Below are 11,411 nucleotides of genomic sequence, written 5' to 3' on the forward strand. Positions count from 1 at the left end.
GCTACCCAAGAATATACAGCAATTATTCTCAAAAAAAGAGGAGAAATATAATCTGAGAGAAAAATGTAATTTAAAACATTTGTATGCATGTACAACACTTAAGACCTTTAGTATATCTGTATGTGGAATTAAATTATGGAATGGATCAAGCAAAGCAATCAAACAATGTACTAATATGATCCACTTCAAGAAACTCCTCAAACTTAAAGTGTTTACAAAGTACAAAGAAGAAGAACCATAATAAACATTCTGAATTTATGTCAGCCATCCATTTATTCATTTTCAAAATAATCTTAATCATCTCATCATATGAAGTACAACTTACTTCACCAATTATTATTTATTTATTTTATTGTGATTACTTATGGAGTATATTGTGAATAAATTGAGAGCAGGAAGTGAACAAAAGTTTTAGCAACTGTTATGTAAAAGAAAAGGGCTCTGCTTCTTCTTACTCCTTTTCGAACATGTTGAAAAGAAACTGGAAATTGTGATGTATCACTCAACTCAACTCTTTAAGCTATATCTAAACCAGTTTGGGTGGCACTGGGAGCAGGTGGGTAAAGTGTCTTGCCCGAGGACACAACGACAGTGACTAGGATGGCGGAAGCAGGGGTCGAACCTTGAACCCTCAAGTTGGCCGCTCTACCAACCGAGCCACACCGCTCCATCAAAACCAATCACACAGGCGAGACGTGCTTTGCGTACAAGTAAAACTGATTTATTACAGTCTTGTTGCGACTCAATCAAAAAGCAATTTTTGGGATTCAACCCGGAACAATTGGGCGGTTAGCTCTTTCTCTGTAGGAAACAGTTCCTCAAAAAAAGCTCTCTGTTCATGCAAAAGTAATGTTACCACGGAATCGCCTTGAGGCACTTTAATACTCGTCCAATCAAAATGTTACTCTCAGACATAGTTATACGGTATCTAGCTAGCGATTGCTGCTTTACACAAGTGCTTTGTCTTAAAGGAGACATGTGATGATTTGAATCTAAATTGAACACACTTCCTTGTGGTCTAATACGTATTGGATATGCTTTTGGTGTAAATAGTGCCTTTTATAACCAATTTTTTTGAGTCTGTCTGCAAGATGTTCGATTCTGGAGCCGTTCCCAGATTGCAAATGAAACCACGACCCATCTCCAAGGTTCTCATAGTCATCATTGTCACCGACATCCCACTGGGTCATTATTGTCACCGATGTCCCACTGGGTGTGAGTTTTCCTTGCCCTTATGTGGGCCTACCGAGGATGTCGTAGTGGTTTGTGCAGCCCTTTGAGACACTAGTGATTTAGGGCTATATAAGTAAACATTGATTGATTGATTGATTGATTGACCCATCCTCATACTTGGCAACCCTCACGATTTTCCCGGGAGACTCCCGAATTTCAGTGCCCCTCCCGAAGATCTCCCGGGGCAACCATTCTCCCGGATTTCTCCCGATTTCCACCCGGACAACAATATTGGTGGCTCGCCTTAAAGGCACTGCGTCTTCTCTCACCTGAAAAGGAGACTATTATATATGTCAGCTATTATCCATAGGTTTATCTATAACCCATAAAGTAGGCAGGCACGGAGCTATTTGTCAGCGTGTGTTTATTCCAGCCGGCACGTTAATACACTGACACACAGCATCCGGATTCCCATCATGCTTTGCTTCAGAACAACGGCAAGTAGTAATGTCCAAAAACATAACAGAGGCGAAGCAGAAGAACGAAGAAGAGACATGGCGACGACGAGTAAGAAGAAGAAGTACGCTTGCAAGTTCCAAAATGATTGGAAAATAATTTCCAGGACAGCTCTAGGGGCAAACTGTTTAGATCAGACTTCTCCATTGAAAATGGTGGCCGAACGAATATACTAATTAATTAACGGATTATAATATAACTGATTATTAAAATATATACACCCCTCCTCCCATCTCCCGAATTCGAAAGTCTCAAGGTTGGCAAGTATGCCCACCCTCTTCAAAAATATAATTTATCTTTTTGAAATGTGCACTGTTTAAATATATATCTTGAAGACAAAACACCGTTAAAAATAAACTTCATAAACATTGTATAGATTCACCCGGTCACAACATAAGGTACACCTGCACACACTTCAAACGATTCAAAACTGCATTAAAAAAAAAAGCTGCTTTTATCAGCATTTATGTCACTGCATGTTGCATGTCGTTATCAGTAAATGCATGCCAATATTAGGTGAAAATTATATTCGATCCTACCTTTTTTTGTATTTCCTCATAGCCTGAACGAGAGGGGGCGGAGCCTCCCACTCTGGCTGAGAGCTTGACTTAGACCCCTTTCTAAGGTTATCCAAGCTATATCCCACCTAACCTTATCCTTGCCCACACACACACACTGCTACCGTTTAAGAAGCCTCCCTCCTCCATTCATCGGCGCAACACGACCTAATACGCATGCGTTAAAAAAAAATGCGTACGTCATAGTCACCTTTGAGCTGTAAGTGTACTCTTACCCTGTGTTTCAATGTAGCCTATTGCTACATTTCTCTTAATAGTAAACCTTGCTTGCCTCACTATCAGCAGCTGTTAGACTAGCCCTATTTTACTGAATCACACCTGAGCCATCATACTTGACTCATCTTTAATAGACGTGTGAAAGTAAACAATGTGATAAATCTAGGGATCTGGATATCACTGTGCTTCTAGGCTGAAATTGGCTGTCGTACTTGATGGCCACAACCACTTAATGGCTTCAAAATAGTTATGGAGTACAAAATTAGACGTTGACTAATCGCTCGACATACATCGCGTACAATAACTGATAGTCTGGTTTGCCAGTCCAAATACATTCGCTGTTTTACGTAACACGCTCTCGTCCACGGGAGCCCGCATTCTCGTTGTCTCCCCCTTTGACAAATGGACAACGTTTTTAGTTGGACATTCGAAAGTTATCTTGCCGTTCCTGTGTCACAACACACTCGTTGACAAACATATCCCACTAGGCTGCCGTTTTTCCAGGCCTTGTCCAAAACCGTCGCTCTACATTGCTATGTTGCTGTCTGAGATGTGTTGTATCCCAAATAGCTGCAATCCTACATTTCCTTCTCTTAAGGTATTCATGTGTGATTTCCACAAGCGTCTGTATATGGAAGGAGAAACACGGGCATGTCTGGATGAGTAGCCTCCATCTTTTCTATGGTTATCTCCGAGTTACGATACCGCTTTCTATGAAGCTGGCCGTGACGCGTTTTTTATTGATGTCACTTCCTGTGTAGGGCGCGGTCTTTCTGACGTCACTTCCTCTCCAAACTCAGTTTGTAAACGGTCGCTTAGTCCAGTGGTTCTCAAATGGGGGTACGCGTACCCCTGGGGGTACTTGAAGGTATGCTAAGGGGTACGTGAGATTTTTTTTAAATATTCTAAAAATATCAACAATTCCAAAATCCTCCATCCATCCATCCATCCATCATCTTCCGCTTATCCGAGGTCGGGTCGCGGGGGCAGCAGCCTAAGCAGGGAAGCCCAGACTTCCCTATCTCCAGCCACTTCGTCTAGCTCTTCCCGGGGGATCCCGAGGCGTTCCCAGGCCAGCCGGGAGACATAGTCTTCCCAACGTGTCCTGGGTCTTCCCCGTGGCCTCCTACCAGCTGGACGTGCCCTAAACACATCCCTAGGGAGGCGTTCGGGTGGCATCCTGACCAGATGCCCGAACCACCTCATCTGGCTCCTCTCGATGTGGAGGAGCAGCGGCTTTACGTTGAGCTCCTCCCGGATGGCAGAGCTTCTCACCCTATCTCTAAGGGAGAGCCCCGCCACCCGGCGGAGGAAACTCATTTCGGCCGCTTGTACCCGTGATCTTATCCTTTCGGTCATGACCCAAAGCTCATGACCATAGGTGAGGATGGGAACGTAGATCGACCGGTAAATTGAGAGCTTTGCCTTCCGGCTCAGCTCCTTCTTCACCACAACGGATCGATACAACGTCCGCATTACTGAAGACGCCGCACCGATCCGCCTGTCGATCTCACGATCCACTCTTCCCTCACTCGTGAACAAGACTCCTAGGTACTTGAACTCCTCCAAAATCCTTTATAAATATATTTATTGAATAATACTTCAACAAAATATGAATGTAAGTTCATAAACTGTGAAAAGAAATGCAACAATGCAATATTCAGTGTTGACAGCTAGATTTTTTGTGGACATGTTCCATAAATATTGATGTTAAAGATTTCTTTTTTTGGGAAGAAATGTTTAGAATGAATTTCATGAATCCAGATGGATCTCTATTACAATCCCCAAAGAGGGCACTTTAAGTTGATGATTACTTCTATGTGTAGAAATCTTTATTTATAATTGAATCACTTGTTTATTTTTCAACAAGTTTTTAGTTATTTTATATCTTTTTTCCAAATAGTTCAAGAAAGACCACTACAAATGAGCAATATTTCGCACTGTTATACAATTTAATAAATCAGAAACTGATGACATAGTGCTGTATTTTACTTCTTTGTCTCTTTTTTTCAACCAAAAACGCTTTTTTCTGATTAGGGGGTACTTGACTTAAAAAAATGTTCACAGGGGGTACATCACAAAAAAAAAGGTTGAGAACCACTGGATTAGTCCATACACAGCTAAGAGCTGGAGATTCAAGAAATACACAGCGCACTTACCCGTTTAAAAAAATTATCCAAGGATTGGGACCTTAAACTTTGGGTTAGTGTAGCTGACACAGGGTTTAGGTTAAGTAATATTTTGTTTAAGGAGTTATCCGGCTTAATGTAGACAGTCCCTTAATGTTAAATAAGTATATCTACCGTCACAATGTAGCCAGATTACAAACCCAAACGGCGTGTAAACTCATGCAAAAATTCATGAACCGTATGATTTGACGCTTTGGCATTGTTTAACACGAGTATCCAACATTGTAACAACATGTTTAAGCCAAAAAAGTCCCACCTTTAAAACTCTGCGGCATGTCTTCATTAATACAGAATTTAAGTAAATTACGATAAATCGCAGTCTTGTAGCGTAATGGATTCTAAGTTAAATCTCATGGCTCTTTTTGAAAACACTGCTGCGATTTCTTTGTTTTCTCAGTCTAAACATTTAGAGACCAAAGGTGATATCGGTTCAAAGAAAAGGCAACAGTGTCACACTGTATCACCTCAAAGCAATTATATACAGTACGTCCAATCTTAGCGTTGATTCAAACTGGTACAAAACGGTGGTACTGTACTTAAAAAGCTAAATATTTTCTACAGCCGCCAGTGGCGCTGTGTCCGATCTTTTGCGAAGATATGTAAACCAAGACTTAACATGTTAACATTAAAAAAGGGCAAAGATTAACAAAGGTTCTAAACATCTTTGTCATAGCTTCTTGAGCACCTGAAGAACACAAATTAAAGTTTTCCACACGCGCTCGGATGTGTTGTATGCCAGTCACATGACATCACACGCAAATGCTTCATTGACAAGGCGTGAGATTACAATTGTTTGCATGAATAATCACTCACATGACTTTGCAAGAGAAAGGTGTGTGTGTTTTGTGTGTGTGTGAGGCAATATTAACCCAACAGGCAACACGGGCCTCGGAGCGAACGCAGCTGTTCATCTAAAGCCTGCCTGTCTGGTCTGTCTGGATGCACACACAAAAACCGTGTGAACTCTAAACTTTGTTACATCACAGCAGCCATAATGATAAAAGGTTGCAGGAGGGAAAGTTAGTTTTACGGCTTTAAAAAGTGAAATTTGGTGAGGGTCCTAGCATTCGAACTGTTGAATAGCCGACACTGCAACCTGAAAACAATGTAACACCTCACAGGCCTGCTGTTACACACACACACACACACACACACACACTCACTCACACATCTTACCTGATGTGTCCCACATGTTGAGTTCGATGCGCTGTTTGTCAATCTCGAAACTGGCCGTGTAATTCTCAAACACCGTCGGAACATAATTCTGAAAAAGACATTTGTGGCCGATGTTAGAATTAAGAAAAGCTCCCTAATGAATTTAATGACATATTACTAAATTGAGTTCTCGTGTAAAATTTACCAAAAATATTTTTACCAATGTATTTTAAAATTACAAAAATTAAAATAGCATATTTAAGTAAAATATATTTTTATAATTATGCATTCAAACTAATTATTTATTTTCAACATATATTAAAGCTAGAGAAAATGTGTAATAATATGAATATTTTTTTAAAACACCATAGGGACATAATTATGTTTAAAAAAACGTTATTAATGTTTTGCTAAGTTAACATAAATAACTGCAAAATGTATTTATAATTATGCATTCAAACTAGTTATTTATTTTCAACATATATTAAAGCTAGAGAAAATGTGTAATAATATGAATATTTTTTTAAAACACCATAGGGACATAATTATGTTTAAAAAAACGTTATTAATGTTTTGCTAAGTTAACATAAATAACTGCAAAATGTATTTATAATTATGCATTCAAACTAGTTATTTATTTTCAACATATATTAAAGCGATAGAAAATTTGTAATAATATGAATATTTTTTTAAAACACCATAGGGACATAATTATGTTTAAAAAAACGTTACTAATGTTTTGCTATGTTAACATAAACAACTGCAAAATGTATTTGTAATTATGCATTCAAACTAGTTATTTATTTTCAACATATATTAAAGCTATAGAAAATTTGCAATATGATAATTTTTTTAAACACCATAGAAACATAATTATGTTTAAAAAAAAAACGTTATTAATGTTTTGCTAAGTTAACATAAATAACTGCAAAATGTATTTATAATTATGCATTCAAACTAGTTATTTATTTTCAACATATATTAAAGCTATAGAAAATTTTTAATATGATAATTTTTTTAAACACCATAGGGACATAATTACGTTTAAAAAAACGTTATTAATGTTTTGCTAAGTTAACATAAATAACCGCAATATTTATTTATAATTATGCATTCAAACTAGTTATATATTTTCAACATATATTAAAGCTATAGAACATTTGTAATATAAATATGTTTTTAAAACACCATAGGGACATAATTATGTTTAAAAAAAATGTCAATGTTTTGCTAAGTTAACATAAATAACTGCAATATTTATTTATAATTATGCATTCAAACTAGTTATATATTTTCAACATATATTAAAGCTATAGAACATTTGTAATATAAATATGTTTTTAAAACACCATAGGGACATAATTATGTCTTAAAAAACGTTATTCATGATTTGTTAAGTGAAAATATATACCGTATTTCCTTGAATTGCCGCCGGGGCGCTAATTAATTTAAAAACTCTTCTCACTCCTGCGCTTACGAAAGGCATGCGGTAAAAGTAAGCATGCACTAATTATTTTAAAACCTCTTCTCACTCCGGCACTTACCAAAGGCATGCAGTAAAAACTTGAGTGTGATGTAAGCTTGGACCTTAAATCCTACTGAATAGCTCTTAATCCTCTTCTCTTTATGCGATTTCAAATTACCGGTATTGAAATCAGCCTCCTCCATTTTGAAAATGATGACAGTCACGAGTTTGACCAGGCGGTAATACTCAGCATGCGCGAATTATTTTGCGAAGCGAGTTTGACCCGGCAGTACTTCAAGGCAGGCACATACTATATGCCCTGCGGCAATTCAAGGAAATACGTTTTTTTTTTTTTTTTATAAAATATTTTTCAAAAACTATCAACTATTTTTGTCTATTGTCTTTTATGTATACACATAAATTATTTTATATACAAATATTAGTAATAGGCCTACATTTCAAATAAATTGGAAATTAAATTTCAAATACATCCATCCATCCATCATCTTCCGCTTATCCGAGGTCGGGTCGCGGGGGCAACAGCCTAAGCAGGGAAACCCAGACTTCCCTCTCCCCAGCCACTTCGTCTAGCTCTTCCCGGGGGATCCCGAGGCGTTCCCAGGCCAGCCGGGAGACATAGTCTTCCCAACGTGTCCTGGGTCTTCCCCGTGGCCTCCTACCGGTTGGACGTGCCCTAAACACCTCCCTAGGGAGGCGTTCGGGTGGCATCCTGACCAGATGCCCGAACCACCTCATCTGGCTCCTCTCGATGTGGAGGAGCAGCGGCTTTACTTTGAGTTCCTCCCGGATGGCAGAGCTTCTCACCCTATCTCTAAGGGAGAGGCCCGCCACACGGCGGAGGAAACTCATTTCGGCCGCTTGTACCCGTGATCTTATCCTTTCGGTCATGACCCAAAGCTCATGACCATAGGTGAGGATGGGAACGTAGATCGACCGGTAAATTGAGAGCTTTGCCTTCCGGCTCAGCTCCTTCTTCACCACAACGGACCGGTACAACGTCCGCATTACTGAAGACGCCGCAACGATCCGCCTGTCGATCTCACGATCCACTCTTCCCTCACTCGTGAACAAGACTCCTAGGTACTTGAACTCCTCCACTTGGGGCAGGGTCTCCTCCCCAACCCAAATACAAATACACATTATTTATATTAATAAATTTAAATGAGATTTGATGTTTCTCTTTTCATTATTATCGTTGTATCAATACACGATCATTTTAGTAAGTTGTTCATGTTGGAATACACAAATATGTGCAGAATATGCCAACATACTATTAGTCTGTGATATGATGACCCACTAGATCAGGGGTGTCAAACTCAAACACAGAGTGGGCCAAAATTTTAAACAGAACAAAGCCGCGGGCCAAGGTTGAACAAATTAACCTTTTAATAGGGACCCAAACAAGTTTTGCAATAAATATTGAACAAGCAAGGCTTTTATAACTTTAATGACATGCACAATCCAGTTTCAAATAATAATAATAATAATTAAAAAAATATCAATGGCATATCAAATTAAATTTAAATAAAAAACGTATGCCTTTTTTTCTATTTGCAATCTTCTGAGGTAAATATCAATTTTTTTCCACAGGCTAATAATGCATTCGAAAATAAAATAACAATAATGAATGAACCAAACATTCAAGCCTTGAAGTAGCAAGAGAAAATGCATGAATAAAACGTAAATTATTGGTCAGTTTGCTGGAAGTTTCCCGGAAGAGTTAGTGCTGCAAGGGTTTCTGGGTATTTGTTCTGTTGTGTTACGGTGCGGATGTTCACCCGAAATGTGTTTGTCATTCTTGTTTGGTGTGGGTTCACAGCGTGGCGCATATTTGTAACAGTGCTAAAGTTGTTTAAACGGCCACCCTCAGTGTGACCTGTATGGCTGTTGACCAATAATGCCTTGCATTCACTTGTGCGTGTGTGTAAAAGCCACAAATATTATGTGACACGCTGTTTGTATGGAGGAAAAGCGGACGTGACGACAGGTTGTAGAGAACGCTAAAGGCAGTGCCTTAAATGCACGCCCGCAATATAGTTGTCCAGGTGGAAATCGGTAGAAATTCGGGAGAATGGTTGCCCCGGGAGATTTTCGGGAGGGGCACTGAAATTAGGGAGTCTACCGGGAAAACTAGGAGGGTTGGCAAGTATGAGTATTAGCGGTGAATGCGGTGTTACAGCGGCACCGAAGCTGTATAACACCGTCGGGCCAGCTCTAATGCTAAATTGATATTGCCTCAAGGGCCAAATTAAATTACACGGCGGGCCAGATTTGGCCCGCGGGCCAGAGTTTGACACCCATGCACGAGATGTTTAAAAAACTCAATGCAATTTAAAATAAATAATATTAAAATATATGGGTAATGTCTTCAGTGAAAACATGAATTAAAATCTAACACAAATATGTTTTGATATCATTTTAATTAGAAAGTTGGATTTATTTATTTTGCGGTCAAGTGATGTTGAATTTCAAGCAAGTGTGTTTATCTTACCTCCGGGTATGAGTCTTTGGCAAAGACGTGGAGGAGAGCCGTCTTTCCACACTGCGTGTCACCGACCACCACGATCTTGCATCGGAGCAGCCCTTTGCTCTCCATCGCGTCCGGGGCCATAGGTCACTGCGCGTTTCTCTGCCTACACTCCCAACTTCTCATTTAGCCTTCTTACTAACTCAAAAAACAAAAACAAACAGAGCCTTAAAATGTTTCCCGGTATGAATCTGACAGAGCAACTTATTGAGCAGCAGAGTGATGAGAAGCTCGCATGTCTCTGACAGAAGCTGCGCTCATCTGCTCCAATAAAAGAGGCGGCGCGAAATCAAGTTGGAGTCACTACTTCCGGTTTTGTGTTACGTTTAATCGCGAACACACACGAAAACAACGCATACTGTTATAAAAAAAAAATGTGTGACGAGTACAAAATTATTCTTACACTAAATAATTGAGTTTTATTAATGTTTGTTTAATGGCACGGCGCGGTTTATTTTGGAGTAAAATTCCTAACTTCCGGTGTCTGCTGCTTTTGGCTGTGTATTACTTAAAAGCATTTTGTCGCCCTCTGCTGGCTACAAACAAAAATACAATCCCAGACGTGATTGATTGATTGATTGATTGAAACTTTTATTAGTAGATAGTACAGTACATATTCCGTACAATTGACCACTAAATGGTAAACACCCGAATAGGTTTTTCCATTTCTTTAAGTTGGGGTCCACGTTAATCAATTCATGGTATAATCATGATAGCTTTATAATCACCCACTTTGATTGGTTGATTTATTGATTGATTGATTGATTGAGTGAAACTTTTTTTAGTAGATTGCACAGTACAATTGACACCCGAATAGGTTTTTCAACTTCTTTAAGTCGGGGTCCACGTTAATCAATTCATGATAAAATTTATAATCATGATATCTTTATAATCACCCACTTTGATTGATTGATTGATTGATTGATTGATTGATTGAAACTTTTTTTAGTAGCTTGCACAGTGCAATTGACACCCGAATAGGTTTTTCAACTTTTTTAAGTCGGGGTCCACGTTAATCAATTCATGATAAAATTTATAATCATGATATCTTTATAATCACCCACTTTGATTGATTGATTGATTGATTGATTGAAACTTTTTTTAGTAGCTTGCACAGTGCAATTGACACCCGAATAGGTTTTTCAACTTTTTTAAGTTGGGGTCCACGTTAATCAATTCATGATCAAATTTATAATCATGATATCTTTATAATCACCCACTTTGATTGATTTATTGATTGATTGATTGATTGATTGATTTAAACTTTTTTTTAGTAGCTTGCACAGTGCAATTGACACCCGAATAGGTTTTTCAACTTTTTTAAGTCAGGGTCCACGTTAATCAATTCATGATAAAATTTATAATCATGATATCTTTATAATCACCCACTTTGATTGATTTATTGATTGATTGAGTGAAACTTTTTTTAGTAGCTTGCACAGTGCAATTGACACCCGAATAGGTTTTTCAACTTCTTTAAGTCGGGGTCCATGTTAATCAATTCATGGTAAAATGTATAATCTTGATAGCTTTATAATCACCCACTTTGATTGATTTATTGATTGATTTAT

At 38.4% G+C, this 11,411-nt stretch overlaps 1 protein-coding gene across 1 annotated transcript in view; it reads right to left on the reverse strand.

Annotated features, from left to right (window-relative positions):
* Nucleotides 1–10,117, reverse strand: part of LOC133558342 (rho-related GTP-binding protein RhoN-like) — a 55,915-nt gene extending 45,798 nt beyond the window's left edge. Inside the window, exons 1-2 of the mRNA XM_061909644.1 lie at nucleotides 9,805–10,117; nucleotides 5,849–5,936 (exon numbers count right to left, since the gene is read on the reverse strand). Of these exons, the coding sequence (XP_061765628.1) occupies nucleotides 5,849–5,936; nucleotides 9,805–9,924 (208 nt within the window). The 5' untranslated portion in view covers nucleotides 9,925–10,117. The remainder of the gene's footprint in view (nucleotides 1–5,848; nucleotides 5,937–9,804) is intronic.
* Nucleotides 10,118–11,411: the final 1,294 nt, after the last annotated feature.

This window comes from Nerophis ophidion, linkage group LG08 (genome assembly GCF_033978795.1).
Source record: "Nerophis ophidion isolate RoL-2023_Sa linkage group LG08, RoL_Noph_v1.0, whole genome shotgun sequence".
Classification (NCBI taxonomy): domain Eukaryota; kingdom Metazoa; phylum Chordata; class Actinopteri; order Syngnathiformes; family Syngnathidae; genus Nerophis; species Nerophis ophidion.